Below are 19,573 nucleotides of genomic sequence, written 5' to 3'. Positions count from 1 at the left end.
GTCACTCAGGGTGAACTCAGGTGACTCTTTGGACTAAAGCTCCAACAGTCCCAGTCTCAGAGCTGCAGTACTCAGAGGATACCTTACCCAGGTCCCACATGGTGAGTGCATGTTATTCTGGGGATCGTGCAGTTCTAGAGCCTAGGAATGCAAATCGGGCCTTCCCCAGGCCTCAAAGGGGACTGCCTGTGTCCCTAAGACTTGGAGTAACAACAGTCAGAGTCCTAGAGCTGCAGGATGCAATGAGGTCCTTACCTATGTCTCACAGATCAAATGCTGGTTATGTTGGGAACTGTGGACTGGCAGCCTCCCACCTGTAGTGGAGGAATATGAATAGCCACACCCCCTTCCCCACTTCCCACTGGTGAGTGCATGTTACTACAAGGATTGTAGCACCAATAGCCATAGTCCCAAAGTTGCAGGACACAGAAGGGACTGTATGTACTTCCTACCTGGCATGCAAGGGTGACATGGGGCTTTTGCCCTGGTCACCCAGCACCCTATGCTAAGAGTGCAGAAGCGGACTTGTTCAGATCTCATCATCTAGGCTTGTGTGTGGGATGTTGAGCCCCCAAGAAGCAGAGGGGTCTTCTCTAGATTGCACAGAATAAGGGAGCAGGGTTCTGGGGATTATACCCAGCAGTTCCACAGCTATGGAATGCAGAGAGACATTCTCTACCCAGTGAAGTTCTTGGGTTCCAGCTCTGAGACGTTCTGGTATTGATGGGCTACTTGCTGTCTCCTAAGACAGTTAGTTTAGCAGTAGCTGTTCCACAGTAGCTTGGATCTGAGACTTTTTCAGAAGAGAGAGGAATGTGGGTTCCTTTTTAGGAACAAAGCACTAGTTCAGACCCCAGTGAGCCTTCTAGACTGAATTTAAAGCCATTGAGGACCATAGGATTCTCTTGCAGTTAGTGCTGCTGGGCTTGGCCGTGGCTGGTGTTGTGGAGCTTTCTGCTTATTTTTCCTCAAAAAGATGAAGTATGCCTGGCTCAGGAGCCAGGGTGGGAGCCGCATTGTGCTTTGTTCCTCTGTCATTGCTGGCTTTCAGATTCTCTGTGCACTTTAGAGTCCTCGTCACTTCCTTACTGAAGTTTACCTTCAGACAGCCTCTTGGAAATGCAGCTCTTTTTGTTTTTCTGGTTCTTCTTTGGAGAGGTCAGGGCCTTTCTATTTAACTGTTTTGGATCCAATCTGTAAAGGAATTTGACAAACCTTTAAAGTGTTTTACATCTTAATGTTTAAAATTTATATTTAAAAATGTAGTTTAAAATGTCACTCAGCAGAATTTATAGGATAAATCAGTGATGATACTTGATTATCAGATCCACTGTTTGATGTATTCATTCAATAAAATTTGAGTAATTCTGTTAAAACAACTACTGTGATGGATCTTGGGTATAATATTGGAAACAAAACAGCTTGTAGATTTCACATTCTAGTGGAAGATAATTTGAAAGAAGTGCAAAAACAAGGAAAATCAGATTTTTTATCACAGAGATTAGATTTATAAAGATAAGGGAAAATGTACAGTAGATAAATATCTGATTTAATAATAATTTTTAAAAAGAGATTTATATTATTTGAGAAGGCATCCGCTGGTTCACTCCCCAAATAGCTGCAACAGCCAGAGCTGGGCCAATCCAAAGCCAGGATCCAGGAGCTTCTTCCAGGTCTCCCACGTGGGTGCCAGGGACCCAAGCAGTTGGGCCATCTTTCACTGCTTCCCAGACCATCAACAGGGAGCTGGATCAGAAGAGGAGCAGCCAACCCATGAACTGGCTCCCATATGGGATGCTGGTGCCTCAGGTGGAGGCTTAACCCACTAAGCCACAGCACTGGCCCCACAAATGTTTAATGCTGTAAGCATTTTACAGCTGTACATAATTCAGAAGAGTCAGGAAGAGAATTGACTTAAGAAGCAGTTCTAGGGCATGCATTTGGCTCATTGTTTACATGGTGGTTGGGTCTACTGCATCCCATGTTGAAGTATCTGCTTCAAGTCCTGGCTCCACTCCTGATTCCAGCCTCCTGCTAATGCACATCCTGGGTGATAGTAGGTTATGGCTCAGGTAGTTAGGTCCTTGTCACCCATGTGGAAAACTCAATTGAGTTCCCAGTTCCTGGGCATCTGGGGAGTGAACCAGCAGATGGGAACTTTGTTTCTCTCTTTGCCTCTCAGCTTCTCAAATAAATAAAAATCTAAAAAATCAGAAGCAGTTCTTTCAAAGCTGGGTTGAAGAGCTTTGAGCAGGAATTTTTAATAAAGGAAAGAAAGGGAGAGACAGTTAATTTGTTGAAACAAAGATCAAAAGTCCTTAGGGCTGGCATTGTGGCACAATGGGTTAAGCCACTGCCTGCCATGTCATCAACATTGTGTATGAATTGTAGGTTATAGAGAATCTCTGTTCTTTTATTTTTATTTTTAATTGTTTTTATTTTTGACAGGCAGAGTAGATAGTGAGAGAGAGAGAGAGAGAGAGAGAGAGAGAGAGAGAAAGGTCTTCCTTTGCCGTTGGTTCACCCTCCAATGGCTGCCGCGGCTGGTGCGCTGCGGCCAGCGCACCGCGCTGATCCGATGGCAGGAGCCAGGTACTTATCCTGGTCACAGCAGAGAGCTGGCCTGGAAGAGGGGCAACCGGGACAGAATCCAGCACCCCGACCGGGACTAGAACCCGGTGTGCCGGCGCCGCTAGGCGGAGGATTAGCCTGGTTGAGCCACGGCGCCGGCCAGAGAATCTCTGTTCTTTAAATTCACAAAATCATTCATAATTTCTATAACTGGTAAATTAATACTCTTTGAATTATATTCTATTACCTTCTCCCCTTTTAAAAAATACTTAATTATTTTTATTTGAAATACAGACAGAGCTCTTCCATCCCCTTGTTCACTCCCCAAAGCCCACAACAGGTGGGACTGGGCAAGGCCAAAGCCAGGAGCCTGGGACTCACCCCAGGTCTTCTATGTTAGCAGATCCAAGTACTTGAGCCATTGCCTGCTCTTCCCAGGGTGCACATTTGTAGGGAACTGGAGCCAGGACTCAGACCCAAGCACTCTGATGTGGGATACAGACATCCTACACGGTATCTAAGCCACTGAGCCAAACGTCCACATCTCCCTTTTTATTTTGCTCTTGCTTTTAAGATAAACTCATAGAATTTTTTTAAAATATTATTTTGTCTCAAACTTTGATTTCAAACTGCGCCCTTCCACCTTTTTTTATTTGCTAAGCCCTGTGTTATTTCTCTACACAGCAAGAAGATAAATTTTTAAGTAGAAAATTAGAAAATTGGAACAGTTCCCAGTTTAAAATTTTTCTTTAGTTCTGACATGGTGGGACAACTGTATTTAAGACAGTTCCAGGACTCTCTTACTTGTAATAATTTCTTTATATATATAATTTTTCTACATATTTTTTTATTAAACTTTTATTTAATGAATATAAATTTCCAAAGTATAGCTTATGGGTTACAATGGCTTCCCCCCTCCCATAACTTCCCTCCCGCCCGCAACCCTCCCCTTTCCCGCTCCCTTTCCCCTTCCATTCATGTAAAGATTCATTTTCAATTCTCTTTGTATACAGAAGATCAGTTTAGTGTATATTAGGTAAAGATTTCAACATTTTGCCCATATAGCAACATCAAGTGAAAAAACTACCATTGGATTACTAATTATAGCATTAAATAGCAATGTACAGCACATTAAAGACAGAGATCCTACATAATTTTTTTTCAAATTAATTAATTTTCCATGCCATTTCCATTTTAACACCAGGTTGTTTTTTTTTTTTTCATTTCCAATTCTCTTTCTATACAAAAGATCACTTCAGTATATAATTAGCAAAGACCTCATCAGTCTGCGCCCACACAGAAACACAAAGTATAAAAATACTGTTTCAGTACCAGTCATAGCATCACTTGGCTTTAGACGACACATTAGGGACAGATCCCACATGGGGTGTAAGTACACAGTGACTCCTGTTGCTGACTTAACAATTTGACACTCCTGTTCATGGCGTCAGTAATCTCCCTAGGCTCTAGTCATGAGTTGCCAGGGCTATGGAAGCCTTTAGAGTTCGCTGACTTTGATCTTATTCCGATAGGGTCATAGTCAAAGTGGAGGTTCTCTCCTCCCTTCGGAGAAGGGTACCTCCTTCTTTGATGGCCCCGTTCTTTCCACTGGGATCTCACTCACAGAGATCATTCATTTAGGTCTTTTTTTTTTTTTCCATGATATCTTGGCTTTCCATGCCTGCTATACTCTCATGGGCTTTTCTACATATTTTTAAAAGATTTTTATTTATTTATTTATTTGAGATGTAGAGTTACAGACAGTGAGAGGGAGAGACAGAGAGAAAGGTCTTCCGTCTGATGGTTCATTCCCCAACAGTCGGAGCTGCACCGATATGAAACCAGGATCCTCTTCCAGGTCTCCATGCAGGTGCAGGGGCCCAAGGCCTTGGGCCATCTCCTACTGCTTTCCCAGGCCATAGCAGAGAGCTGGATTGAAAGAGGAGCAGCTGGGACTAGAACCAGCACCCATATGGGATGCCAGACCTGCAGACAGAGGATTAACCTACTGTACCCACAGCACCAGCTCCAATCTTCATATTTTTGATGCTAATACTAAATTGACTTTTTCTGCCTCATTGATCCTGTTTTGTGTTCTCATTACTTTTGCCTAACCCTTTCAGAAAGTATATCTACAAATGGAGTGTTTTAAGTGGTGACTTGTTAATTCTTGTTAGGAAGTCATGAGACCTGTATTCATAGGAGTAGTACTTTTGTGAAATTGTTTTTAGAATTTTAAATTAACACGTGAAAACATATTTTAACTCAGGATGTGACTGAATTGTTCTACTTCTTCAGACTAAAAATATAGGACACATCATAAATCAGTAAAATGAGCTATTGTTTATCCTTATTGCTAAACTTAAGAAGAAAATAAGTAGACTTGAATATGGAATAGATTTTCATGAATATCTGAAGAAGAATCTTAGATACATTTAAAATCTAACAAATGGGTCTGTTTCTTGCTTGAAGGTAACTAACAGTCTTCTCAAATGACCTACAAATAATAGAGCTGAATAGGAAAGATTGTGTAGGTAGAATTAGTATGTGAGTAATGAAACAGAGAGTAACTATAATGGTTACTGTCTTTTGTTCCTCCTTGTTCCTTTTGAATTCTAGCTACAGGCTGAGTATCACTTATCTGAAATGGACCAGAGATGTTTTAGATTTGGAGTTTTTCCAAATTTTGAAATATTTACATAAGTCTTCACTAGTCGAGCATATCCAGTCTGAAAACCCAAACTCTTGAAACTTTTTGAGCACTGATATTATGCTCCAAATGTTTGAGATTTTTGTAGCATTTTAGATTTTGGTTTTTCAGATTAGGGATTGCAACCTGTACTTGAATTTGTGATTTCTGTGCTATTCAGTCTGGGAAACTATAAATCAGCATTTATAGTGGTACGTCTTTCTTGAATGTGATTAAGTGGGGTATTAACATTATGCTCAACTGAATGTACCTGTAGTTTGATTCACAGACTTCAGCTTAAATAAGCTTATCTTTTTAAGGCAGAATAACAGAGTGAAAGAGATCTTTCATCTTCTGGTTCATGGCCGGGGCTGGGCCAGGTCGAAACCAGGAGCCTGAAACTCCAGTCCAGTCTAGCAGGGGCCCAAGTCCTTGGGCTCTTCTGCTGCTTTCCCAGGCATATTAGTAGGGTCTGAAATGGATCTGAATTGAAGTAGCCAGAGCTTTGTACTGGCATTCCGATATGGATGCTAACTTTGGAGATAGCTGTACTACACTGTACTACAGTGCTGGCCCCATAAACAGCTAAATATTAACAAGGAATTTATACTTCTTTGAGATTGGTGCTGTGGCACAGGGGTGTTGTGGTGCGGTGGGCTTGAACCAATGTGGGCAATATTAGGATCTCATATGAGTACCAGTTCGAGTCCTGGCTACTCCATTTGTGATCCAGCTCTCTGCTAATGGCCTGGGAAAGGAGTATTAGGTGGTCCAATTGCTTAGACCCCTGTACCCACTTAGGAGACCCAGATGAAGCTCCTGGTTCCTGCCTTCTGCCTGGCCCAGCCCCAACTGGTGGGACTGTTTGGGGGGATCTCTCTCTCCCTCTCTCTCTGCCTTTCAAATAAATAAATAAATGTCTTTAAAAATAAAGAAATATAGTCTTCATTATAGAGAATATTTTCCATAGATAGTTTTGGTACCTAAAATTATATGTGGTTTTCTGACTACTTTGATCAAGAACAGTCTTTAAATATGGTCTCTGATATTTATAATTGCTTTATTTTAAATTATGAGTATATCTTTATTTGTATACAGTTAAACTGTTTTGGATAAACCATAGGAAAAGGTTAAATACAAAGTATTAAAACAATTAAAATTTCTTAGTAACTGAAATATTTTTTTTCAGTTATTGTTATTATTTATAAGTTGAAGATTTTGATGGCAATAGGAAACCTCATTTTAATGATTTAATTGTTGTTTATTTTAGAGTCAGCTTAGCCAATGTAACAATGCCCTGGAGAACTCTGAAGAACTACTAGAATTTGCGACAAGGTCGTTAGATATAAAGGAACCTGAAGAATTTTCAAAGGTACTAAAACAACTAACCGAAAAGCTACACTAATACAATTTAAAATGAAAGTAGTATTGAAACAAAAAATATTCACTCTTAGTTTTGGACTTGTTTAGTCATTTCTCATACCAAAAGAGTCGTGGAGTTTTTTGATAAATAAAATGCTAGCTGTTCATTTATTTTAACCCAGACATTTAGTATGTATTTTGAGGCTATGAACAAATTGTGTCTTTTGAAAAACAATTATTTTATTTGTTTGAAAGGCAAAGTGACAGAGAAAGAGTGAAAGAAAGAGAAGGAGATTTTTCTATCTGCTGGTTCATTCTACAAATGGGTACAACAGCTGGGACTGGTCTAGGTGGAAGCCAGGAGCCAGGAACTCCAGCTGAGTCTCTCACATGGGTGACAAGGGCCCAACTACTTGAACTATCTTCCTCGTCTTTCACAGGCACATTAGCAGAGAGCTGGATTTGATGCGGAGAAGCCAGGGATTGATCTGGAGCTCTGATTTTGGAATGCCGTGTTGTAGGCGACACTTAACCACAACACTGGCCCCAAATTAATTATTTTAGTTTAATTTTTATTTCATACTCAATTAAATAAAAATGTTACTTCTGTTTCACTTACACCCTTACTGGTAATCTGTTTTAAAGGTACCTGTGGACTTCATCTGAGTGACACTTTTCTGCAAACATTTTCTGACTAAGGAAAAAGATTGATACTGATATTAGCGTATTTAAAAACCTGTTTTGTATTCTTTCTGTGAGCTAATTGGGAAAGCATCACTTGATGCATACATACATACTATTGGTGGCAAATATCCTATTGCTTAGGTTAAGTAATTGTTAGAATGTTTTATTAAAATATGACTATGTTAGTTGTTTAATGAGTATGTTAACAAGTATGCCACCTTCCATGTTAACATTATAAAACTGAATTTTAAAAATCTGCAAGTATTTCTTCTTTTAATAGAAGTTCTTTTGCTGTAAACTAGTATGCAAGTTAATTCTTAAGTTTGGAGGTGGGTTGTAAAGAAATTTATATTTGTATTTGGTAGGACTTACTATATAAAGGAATTATGAGGGAATGGTATCATACTTTAAATTACTTTTTTAAAATGGATTTTGTTTATTTATTTGAGAGGTAGAGTTACAGACAGAGAAGGAAAGAGAGAAGGGTCTTCCATCCACTGGTTCATTCCCCCAAATGGCCTCAATGGCTGGAGCTGGGCTACTCCGAAGCCAGGATCCAGGAGCTTCTTCTGGTCTTCCTCGCAACTGCAGGGGCTCAAGCACTTGGGCCATCTTCTTCTGCTTTCCTGGCCACAACAGAGATCTAGATTGGAAGAAGAGCAGCTGGGACACAAATTGGCGCCCTTAAAGAATGCTGGTGCTGCAGACTGAGGCTTAGCCCACTACGGCACAGCACTGGCCCCTTAAATTGCTTTTAAAAATATGATAACCTTAAATATATGGAACATGGCCAAGGAAAGATGCAGAAGGCAAAAGATGTCCCAGTAATCAAAATCATGGAATTCATCAACAGGAGTTAATATCCTACACATGATAATTTCTCAGAATCTGTTGACTATTTATATATGGTACTGCTAAATTTTTAGTTTTATTTTTCTTTCTGTTCCCTATTTGTCAACAGATTCACCTTTTAGTGGAGTAGGGTGGCTGTTTTTTAACAGGTACAGTCTTGGCAGCAAGAATTAAAAGCTGACAGCTTCAGGGTGAGGAAGACAGGAAAACTACAAAAGGGGGACACAAGTGCTAAAAAATGATCTTTTACCTTTAATTAGGGACTGATGCTTGGAAAAGCTGTGATAAAGGTTTGTTTCTTCTAAGTTTCTCTTTCTTTTGACACATTCAGAGTTCTTCCCTTTCCTCTCAAATGCTACCTTTTTCTCCTTTTTGTTCTTTCCAGCTTTCTTTCTTTTAAAACTTATTCCTAAAATATTGTAAATTAGAAAAGTTCTGATCTATTAAATTATGTTGTGGTTTAAATGTATTCAGTCAATATGACCGTTTACTTTACCATTTTGGACTTAGCATTCAACATGCTGCAGCAGTACTTGGCAAAGTGAATTATTTGTCAAATGTTTCCTAGCTAGAAACCTAAGTTTATTGTTCAAGAAATTTACTGAGAGCTTGCAATTATTTTCTTAGTATTTCCAACTAGTATCCAGATAATGGTTTGATTCCAAGTCAAAGTTAAATTTCCTTTCCTAGCCAGCTGCATGGACTATAGTCTTGCCTCAAAGACCTAATGGCTGACTGAAGAGGGAGAGATGATTTTGAACATTAATGATTAGATTAGCAGTTAGCTACCTGGGGGAAGTCATTATTTTAAGGTGTACTCTTTTCAGAAATCTCATATTAAAGCGCTTAAATCAGAAAGATGGGAAGAAGCCAATATGGTGGTGTAGCAACAGGACGTTCCGATTTTCATGGGGCAAAATAGTTAATAAGCAAAGGAGATACAAGCCAGCAATAGGGTCACGAGAAATTCGTGCAGACAAGTCTGAGTCCAATAGAGACAGGGCAGGTCCACACTGAGGGAGCAAAAACCAAAGGGAAGTGGTGGAGGCACAGTGAAAGCATGGCAGAGATGCTGAATGAGAAAATTGGTGCCACCCCCATCCCCTCCCAGAAAACCAGGTGAGAAATCGTGAGTCCATGGAGCTGCAGATGGCGGCAAGTGGTTGGGGGGTGGGGTGGGAGGCTGGTGAACTGCATTTCAGTGCGGAGAAAGATAAATTGTAGGAGAACAAATGGAGAGGGCGGGCACACCCCATCCATCTATGTCTCCTCCCTCCTCCCAACCATGGAGAAGGCATATTGATTGTTTAGATTTTCGAATGCAAGCAGGGGGCTGCTGCATTTGCCTCCCATGCACATGCTCATCAATTGCTGGGGCCACCTCACAGCACCCCCTGCTTGGGAACAAGGATCACAACATTTTAGAGTAATTTCCTCCCCACCATTCAAGCTGTACAGCAAGGAGTAGGTCTAAACATGGAAAACTCAAGCTTATTTCATGCACCAATGAGAAGCTAGCCTGGCCCCCCAGTGGGTGGGACTTAGTGCACCAAAGCTCTAATACCCACCTCCATCATGATTTAGAAGTGAGTAGGTGGCCGGCGCTGCGGCTCAATAGGCTAATCCTCTGCCTGTGGCGCTGGCACACCGGGTTCTAGTCCTGGTCAGGGCGCCAGATTCTGTCCCAGTTGCCCCTCTTCCAGGCCAGCTCTCTGCTATGGCCCAGGAAGGCAGTGGAGGATGGCCCAAGTGCTTGGTCCCTGCACCCGCATGGGAGACCAGGAGAAGCACCTGGCTCCTGGCTGCGGATCAGCATGATGCGCGGGCTGCAGTGCACCGGCTGTGGCAGCCATTGGGAGGGTGAACCAACGGCAAAGGAAGACCCTTCTCTCTGTCTCTCTCTCTCACTGTCCACTCTGCCTGTCAAAAAAAAAAAAAAAAGTGAGTAGGGCTCCAGGAGGCGGGGCTGTGTGCTTTTACTTTCAAAGCACAGACACATAACAGCTCATAGCAGAGGGAAATCTTGCCACAAGCACAAAGTCACAAAGACGGAATAAACCAGAAATGCTGAAAACAACGGAAAAATCCTGAATAAGAATAAGGAAAACACTATGAACTTCCCAAAGGAACACTACAACTCTTAAATAATGAAGCTGAAGAAGAAGAGATCAAGGATATGCCAGAAAAGGAATTCAAAAAATGAATAGATTACTTAGAAGCAACCAGAAACAAGAAAAGCGCTCCCAAGAAATTGAGATATTAAAGCGAAGCCAGAATGAAATACTAGAAATAAAGAATTGAATAGATTAAATAAAAATGCAGTGGAAAGTCTTAACAATAGAATAGATGAGACAGAAGAAAGAATATCAGAACTAGAAGATAAATTTATGGAAAGAATACAGTCAGACCAAATACAAGAAGAAATTAGAAATTTAAAAATCACGTTTGGAGATTTACAAGATTCTATTAAATGACCAAACTTACAGATCCTAGGAATTCCAGAAGGTGTGGGAAGAGAGAAAGAATTAGAAGGTCTTCTTAATGTAATAACAACAGAGAACTTCCACAATCTGGAGAAAGAAAGAGACATCCAAGTACAAGAAGCACACAAAACTCCCAGTATACAAGACCAGAAAAGAACTTCACCATGACACATTGTAGCAAAACTCTCCTCAGTGAAACATAAAGAACAGGGCTTAAAATGTATGAGAAAGATCGTTGCCGTGGCTCACTAGGCTAATCCTCCACCTGTGGCACCAGCACCCCAGGTTCTAGTCCTGTTCGGGGCGCCAGATTCTGTCCCGGTTGCCCCTCTTCCAGTCCAGCTCTCTGCTGTGGCCCGGGAGGGAAGTTGAGGATGGCCCAAGTGTTTGGGCCCTGTACCCGCATGGGAGACCAGGAGGAAAGCACCTGGCTCCTGGCTTCAGATCAGCGCAGCGCCAGCTGCAACGTGCTGGCTGTAGTGGCCTCTTGGTCGTGTGAACCAACGGAAAAAGGAAGACCTTTCTCTCTATCTCTGTCTAACTCTGCCTGTTAAGTTAAAAAAAAAAAAAAAAGTATGAGAGAAAGGACAGATCACATTCAGAAGAAACCCAATTAGACTCACTCCGGACTTCTCATCACAAACCCTACATGCAAGGAGATAACGGTGAGACATATTCCAAGTCCTAAGAGAAAAAACTGTTAACCCAGAACACTGTCCTGCAAAACTCTCATTTATGAATGAAGGAAAAATAAGGATCTTCCACAACTATCAGAAATTGAAAGAATTTGTAACTACTTTCCCAGCCCTACAAAAGATGCTAGGCCATAAAGTGAGTCTCAGCAAATTCAAAATAATCTGAATCATACCATGCATCTTCTCAGACCACAATGCAATGAAGCTGGAAATCAACAACTTAAGAATCCCTGCATCATATGCAAACACATGGAAAATGAGCAGTATGTTTCTGAATGAACAATGGGTCACAGAAGAAATCAAAAGAGAAATGAAAAAATTTCTGCGAACAAATGTAGACAATACAACATACCAAAATTTGTGGGATACAACAAAAGCACCCATTCATGATGAAAGCTATAAACAGTTTGGGTATAGAAGGAATATTCCTCAACACAATCAAGGCAATTTAAGACAAACCCATAGCCAGCATCATATTGAATGGGGAAGAGTTGGACGCATTCCCATTGAGATCTGGTACCAGACAGGGATGCCCACTCTCACCACTGCTATTCACTATGTCCTGGAAGTTTTAGCCAGAGTCATTAGGCAAGAAAAAAAATGAAAGGGATACAAATTGGGAAGGAGGAAGTCAAACAATCCCTATTTGCAAATGACATGATTCTCTAGATAAGGAATCCAAAAGACTCTACTAAGAGACTATTGGAACTCATAGAAGAGTTTCGTAAAGTAGTAGGATATAAAGTCAGTACACAAAAATCAGCAGCCTTTGTGTGCATACGCAATGCCAAAGCTGAGAAAGAACTGCTAAGATCAATCCCATTCACAATAGCTACAAAAAACAAAAACAAAAACAAACAACAACAACAACAAAAAAAAAACCTCAAATACCTGGGAATAAATTTAACCAAGGATTAACCAAGGATGTCAGAGTTCTCTAAGATGAGAATTACAAAACATTAAAGAAAGAAATAGAAGAAGATACAAAAAATGGAAAAATCTTCCATGTTCATGGATTGGGAGAATTGATATCAAAATATCCATTCTTCTGACAGCAATTTACAGATTCAGTGAGATACCAATCAAAATACCAAAGACATTCTTCTCAGATAGCTGAAGCAATCTTATACAACAAAAACATACTACAAGATAGTTATACTCAAAACAGCCTGGTACTGGTACAAAAATTGATGGCTAGACCAATGGAACAGATTGGAAATGCCATAAATCAACCCAAGCATCTACAACCAACTTACATTTGACCAAGGAGCTAAAACCAATTTCTGGAGCAAGGATAGCCTCTTCAACAAATGGAGCTGGGAAAACAGGATTTCCATATGCAGAAGTATGAAGCAAGACCCCTACCTTATACCTTACACAAAAATCCACTCAACATGAATTAAAGATCTAAATCTACAACCTGACACCATTAAGTTAATAGAGAACATTGGGGAGACCCTGCAAGACATTAGGATAGGCAAAGAGTTCTTGGAAAAGACCCCAGAGGCACAGGCAATAAAAGCCAAAATTAACAAATGGGATTACTTCAAATTGAAAATTTTCTGTATGGCAAGCGAACAAACAAACCAGGAAAGTGAAGAGGCAACCAACAGAATAGGAGAAATTATTTGCAAACTATGCAACTGATAAAGGATTAATAACCAGAATCTACAAAGAGATCAAGAAACTCAAAACAACAAAACAAAAAACCCAGTTAAGAGATGAGCAAAGGACTTAAACAGACATTTTCCAAAGAAGAAGTCCAAATGGCAAACACACACAGGAAAAAATGTTCAGGATCACTAGCTGTTAGGGAAATGCAAGTCAAAATCGCCATGAGGTTCACCTCACCCATGTTAGAATGGCTTTTATACAGAAGTCAACAAACAACAAATGCGACGAGGATGTAGGGAAAAAGGTACCCTAATTTGCTGTTGGTGGGAATGTAAACTGGTAAAGAACTATGGAAGACAGTATGGAGATACCTCAAAAATCTGAATATAGACCTACCATTTGACCCAGCCATCTCACCTCTGGGAATTTACCCAAGGGAAATTAAATCAGTAAACAAAAAGAGCTATCTGCACCTCCATGCTTATTGCAGCTCAATTCACAATAGTTAAGACATGGAATCACCCTAAACACCCATCAGCCGAAGACTGGATAAAGAAATTTTGGGATATGTACACTGTGGAATACCACACAGCAATAAAAAAAAAAAAAAAAGAAAAAGAAATCTGGTCATTTGCGACAAAATGGATCAATCTGGAAAACATCATACTTAGTGAAATAAGCAAGAATAAATAAAAAGGTCTTCAATACTTCTGAAAAGAGGTAGATCAATGGAATAATTTCTGTTTATTTATTTATTTGAGAGAGAGTTACAGACAAACAGAATGCGAGACAGAAAAGTCTTCCATCCACTCGTTCACTCTCTAAAAGACTGCAGTGGCCGGAGCTGGGCCAATCTGAAGCCAGGAGCCAGGAGCTTCTTCTGGGTTCTTCATGCAGGTGCAGGCTCAAGCCTTTGGCTATCTTTCACTGCTTTCCCAGGCCATAGCAGAGAGCTGGATCAGAAGAGCAGTAGCCAGGATATGAACTGGCACTCATAAGGGTTGCCGGCGTCATAAGCAGAGGGTTAGTTCACTGTGCCACAACACCAGCCTCCAGTGGATTAATTTCTATGTGAGAATAACTAATTGGCCACCTCATCACATTCTTGTCTCATATAATCCAGTCATCTAATTAGAAGGAGGGAATAGTTTCCTACCTAGGGGTGCCTGTAGTAGAATAAGAAGTGCAAAGTAAGGTACAAGGAGGCAGTTTCATCTGCATTTGATTATAGATGAAAAGCGAAAACTAATATTTTCCACTGCTGACTCACACTGGAATATTATTCAGAGTGTGGCAGGCTCTGGGCATTGGGAGGAACAAGCAAGGAGTAGAGTAGAAGTTCAGTCCTTTCAGAGTAGCAGAAATTTCTTTAGGCTTAATCCAGGAATGCTGGTAGAAGAGAGTGACTTCAACAAAAAACATGATTATTTGAGATTTGAAGGCTTTTTAAAAACAAACCTGTTTGTTAAGCATAGCTCAAACTATAATTTTTTACCTTTATTTCATTTGTGTATATTTGTCTTACAGAAATACCTTCTCCCATTATATAAATGTACTTAGTCATAAAGCAGACATTTGCAGTATTGTATTTCAAAGTTTGTTTCAAATTAGTTACTATAGCTTTGTGGGAAAGCCTTTTAAATTATACTCTTTAAAAAATGTTCTTTTTATAAGCAAATAAATATATGTAGAGAAAATATAAAACTTCTAATGTATAGCCTCAACTGATAGGCTATTTGGAATTTTTTTGGAAGGCTGGTATTTTTTACTAAAGGAAAATAACATTTTGAAACTCATTTTCTCTATATCTTTGTATAAAAAGAGAAAAAATAATAATATTAAGAAGAAATATAAAAACAATAAGATGCTTAAAATCAGAGTGCTTGATAAATTCACAGAAGATAGTAGTTCTTTTTTTTTTTTAAAGATTTATTTATTTATTTGAAATTCAGAGTTATACAGATAGAGGAGAGGCATAGAGAGAGGTCTTCCATCCACTGGTTCACTCCCCAATTGGCTGCAACGGCTGGAGCTGCACCGATCCGAAGCCAGGAGCCTAGCGCTTATTCCAGGTCTCCCACATGGGTGCAGGGGCCCAAGGACCTGGGCCATCTTCTGCTGCTTTTCCAGGCCACAGCAGAGAGCTGGATCGGGAGTGGAACAGCCCGGACTCCAACCGGCACCCATATAGGATGCTGGCACTGCAGGCAGTGGCTTTACCCGCTTCGCCACAGTGTCAGCTCCAAGATAATAGTTCTTTATAGAAATTACATCTGCTCATTTTAGATCAAAGATGAGGGAGGTTGGGAAAAGTTCTGGTTTGACTTATTTTTTAAAAGATATATTTATTTGACAGTTACAGAGAAGGAGAGACAGAGAGAGAGAGAGAGAGAAAGAGAAATCTTCTATCCACTGGTTTACTCCCCAGATGGCTGCAATGGCCAGAACTGGGCCTGGCTGAAGCCAGGAGCCAGGAGCTTCATCTGGGTTTGCCACATTCATGGCAGGGGCCCACACACTTGGACCATCCTCTGCTGCCTTCTCCAAGCCATTAGCAGGGAGCTGGATTGGAAGTGGAACAACAGGACACAAAACATGGGATGTCGGCATTGCAGGTGATGACTTCACCCACTATGCTACAATGCCAATCCCAACTCTTTTTTTTTTAAGGTTTATTTATTTATTTATTTATTTGAAAGGCATAGTTACACAGAGGGAGAGACAAACACAGAGAGTTAGGGAGAGATCTTCCAACTGTTGGTAACCATTGATTCACTCTCCAAATCACCCCAATGGCCAGGGCTGGGACAGACCCAAGCCAGGATCCAGGAGCTACATCTGGGTCTTCCACACAGGTGGCATAGCCCCAAATATTGGGCTATCATTCACTGCCTTCTGAGGTGCATTATCAGGGAGCTGAATTGGAAGTGTACTTGAACTGGCCCTCATATGGGATGCTGGCATCTTAGGCAGCTGCTTAATCCACCACGCCACAATGCTGGCCCCTTGACTTTTTAATATTTAATTGACAGTTATGAAGAACTACTTTTGATTATTCCTACATTATACTTTTTTTTTTTTTTTTTACAGGCAGAGTGGACAGTGAGAGAGACAGAGAGAAAGGTCTTCATTTTCCGTTGGTTCACCCTCCAATGGCTGCTGCGGCCAGCGCATCGCGCTGATCCAAAGCCAGGAGCCAGGTGCTTCTCCTGGTCTCCTATGTGGGTGAAGGGTCCAAGGACTTGGGCCATCCTCCACTGTACTCCCGAGCTACAGCAGAGAGCTGGCCTGGAAGAGGGGCAACCGGGACAGAACTGTCGCCCCGACCGAGACTGGAACCCGGGGTACCTGCACCACAGGCGGAGGATTAGCCTATTGAGCTGTGGTGCCGGCCCTTACATTATACTTTTATTACAGTTCTGCTTAAGGGTTCTTGTTGCCAGTGACAGATTTCTGTAACTTAAAAATTAAAGGATAGGGGCCAGCACTGTGGTACAGTAGGTTAATCCTCTGCCTGCAGTGCCGGCATCCCATGTGGGCACTGGGTTCTAGTCCCGGTTGCTCCTCTTCCAGTCCAGCTCTCTGCTGTGGCCTGGGATAGCAGTGGAGGATGGCCCAAGTGCTTGGGCCCCTGAATCTGCATGGGAGACCAGGAAGAAACTCCTGGCTTCTGGTTTTGGATCAGTGCAGCTCTGGGTGTTGTGGCCATTTGGAGAGTGAACCAATGGAAGGAAGACCTTTCTCTCTGTCTCTCTCTCTCACTGTCTGTAAACTCTACCTGTCAAAAAAAAAAAAAAATCTAAAAAAAAAAAAAAGAAAAAAAATTAAAGGATAAGGGTTGTAAGACTTCATTTTAGAAACAGTTAACTGATAAATAAATTTCAAAATTTATTTTTCACCAAAATAAACTCACTTTTTAATTCTATTTTTCCATGAATGTTTTGAAGCACCCTGAGAATAGCTGATTTGTTAAATCTGATTTGTTCAATCTTAGTTCTGTTCTTTTGTGTTGAAAGATGCACAAACCAAGATATTTTAAGGTAGGCCTAAAAATGACCAATAGCAAGTAGAAACAGTGTTAAAACTGAATAGGAGAGGTCACAAAAGTATTGGTATATACATTTAATTAACATCAATTAAATTTAATAATTATGCATTACCATATAGCAAGTATTTTGCTAGCACTGAGTTCAAAGGGTACAGCAAAATAGCATTTTCTTCATCAGATATTAACTATGCTGGCTAGTATAGAAGAAAAAATTTTGATGGATATATTATCTATAAATGTAAAAGGACAACAGTTTTATATGTGTTTTTCTAGCTGTGCAGTACCAAGTAATAGCTGTGTACTCTTCTTAGGATTGTGCTTGAATTTTTTAGAAAATAGAAGTCATTTCTTATGTATAATAGGTTGAAGTTGGCAGCTTCTGTGAAATCATATGAGAGTAAGACTCCACTCTTACAAGTATTTTTCTGGTCTCTGAATTTCTAGCATTACAGCATCATTCTTTGGAGCAGAGTATTGTAGAACTGTAGCCTGTTTTTATGTATTAGCAGGCAATCTCTCAGAAATTAAAGTTCTTGTCTGGTAAAGGCATGTACAGAAATGTTGGAACAACCATTATGGAGTAGTGAAAAAAATCTGAAGAAAAATTCAAAAGCAGATCTGACATGTATGAGAAAACCATCAGGATAAATAGAATGTGTATCCCATGCAGTAGGTTGATTTTTCTAGCTGAAGACTGATAGACTAAATGAATGGGGAGGTATGTTTTGATAATCTTAAGGTAAGAAAAATATTTATAGTCATCTGGAATTAGTTCAAACAATTAAATTTTGCTTTTTAAGGTGATTTATATGTGGTTTGGATTTTTTATTATAGTTCTAACATCACGTTATGCAACCTTATGTCAACTATGCAGATTTCCTGTAATTTACCTGTTGGTGAATATGAACTAATCTGTTGCAGGGTTTATATCCTAACTTTTCTTGCATGTCACTGCCATTGAAACTTGCATGAAAAGCACTAACTACCTTCTTTCTCTTCTCCCTGATTTGCTCCAAGGCTGCCAGACAGATCAAGGATAGGTATGGTATAAAACATGCATTTTTATTTAAGTATCAATATTGAAATCAGAAATGAAATTCAGAAAAATTTTTGTTAGAATCTCGTTGGTTGAAATAAAAATGCCCAATGGCCAAGCACAAAATAAATAAAATGCTATACATCTTCTTGGCATAACTAGTTTATCAATGTGATTTTTAAAAAGCATAGTTGTGGACAATTACATAGTTACAAAGGAATTTCATTTCTGGTACAATAATATAGTTAGCTTAATTTTAGAACAGTTCTTAATTAGTTGTACTGCTGGAGAAGGAACTGTTTTGAATAAATTTAAATATATATTTTTAGAATGTATTTTTTGTTGCTTAAATTTAAATATATGTTCTCATTTTATGAGAAGTCTTAGCATTTTGAATAGTCCTCAAGAGCTAAAGCTCTCCTGTTTCACTGCCCTCCTGTTTAACACCTTTGTATTCTCATTCCATCCTGTTCCTGGTGCCATCTCTTTCTATTTCTAATGCCACCACTCTTCTGATTTATATTCTGTGGGAGGAGAAAATTAAAGAAAATTATTAAAGGTTTTGACTTGAAAGTCTTTCTAGTTGATAGAACCAGAATAAAGGAAGGGAATTTAGTGCTTATTGTAATGAGTACAGTATAATTCTGAAGGAGCTGCTGGGATATTTGGATTATGTGAACACAGAAGGAACAGGTTTGACCTATCTAGTCACTGAGGATTGAAACTTAAGCTTTTTTCCATCTGAAGATCATTAGTTTATCTGAAAGATGTTGTTTTACAAAGCACCACTCTGAATCCTAGATTAAATTATTCTTTATCACATAATTCATAAAATATTCATTATTGAATACGTGTAAACTAGCATCTCTACTGTTAATCTTGACTGAAAACTTCAATTCTGTGTTTTCCTGTAGTCTTTTATTTGAGCAGTGGCAGAATTCACATGATAGTCACAGCATTCTTAACACAAATATTAATTTTGATATTTTTGCATATTAAGCAGTAAAGATGTGGGTCTTATAAATACTGAATGTAGAAAGAAGATTGTGAGTTTGAAGGTGAAAAATAGTGGCTGTGTGTGGAATAGATGCTTAGATAAGCCAATTTTTTGGATAAAGCAGATTTGAGTTGTAACTGATGGAATTTGCTGTCGGTAATCCTTCTTCCACACTGGGTGGATTATACTTGTTGTTTAGATACCTGTTCTACTACATCTTCCTTGGTTCTTGGTTTTCAGATTAAAAATTATTTCGTCATCAGTCTCTGGGCTGTCCAAAAACCTTGTGAGACACCTTGTAAAATCTTTTCTCTCTCCTTTTAAGATTCTGTATGGCTCTTTGCTTCACAGATTCCAGTCCTTGTCCCTGACCTCTTTCTCTTTGTCCAGATTGCTTTGTCAGAATTTACTTTTATGACCATATTCTCTGAAGCTTGGCTTTTTTGCCTCCTCTTCTAAGCCAGCCTTGTGGCTTGATTTCATCAGTATCCAGGTGACCACAAGAGGTAGGGTTCCTTATCACTACCAGGGCACCATTTTTT

General features: G+C 39.8%; 1 protein-coding gene across 4 annotated transcripts in view; it reads left to right on the top strand.

The window, feature by feature from the left end:
• FSD1L (fibronectin type III and SPRY domain containing 1 like) overlaps positions 1–19,573 on the top strand; it is a 94,200-nt gene that overhangs the window by 36,083 nt on the left and 38,544 nt on the right. For all 4 annotated transcript variants that reach the window (XM_062207832.1, XM_062207830.1, XM_062207829.1 and 1 more), the window contains 2 exons: positions 6,531–6,632; positions 18,016–18,038. In XM_062207832.1, coding sequence (XP_062063816.1) covers positions 6,531–6,632; positions 18,016–18,038 — 125 coding nt within the window. The remainder of the gene's footprint in view (positions 1–6,530; positions 6,633–18,015; positions 18,039–19,573) is intronic.

The sequence above is a fragment of the Lepus europaeus genome, chromosome 12, assembly GCF_033115175.1.
Source record: "Lepus europaeus isolate LE1 chromosome 12, mLepTim1.pri, whole genome shotgun sequence".
Classification (NCBI taxonomy): Eukaryota; Metazoa; Chordata; class Mammalia; order Lagomorpha; family Leporidae; genus Lepus; species Lepus europaeus.
This window is presented reverse-complemented; position numbering and strand designations above follow the sequence as displayed.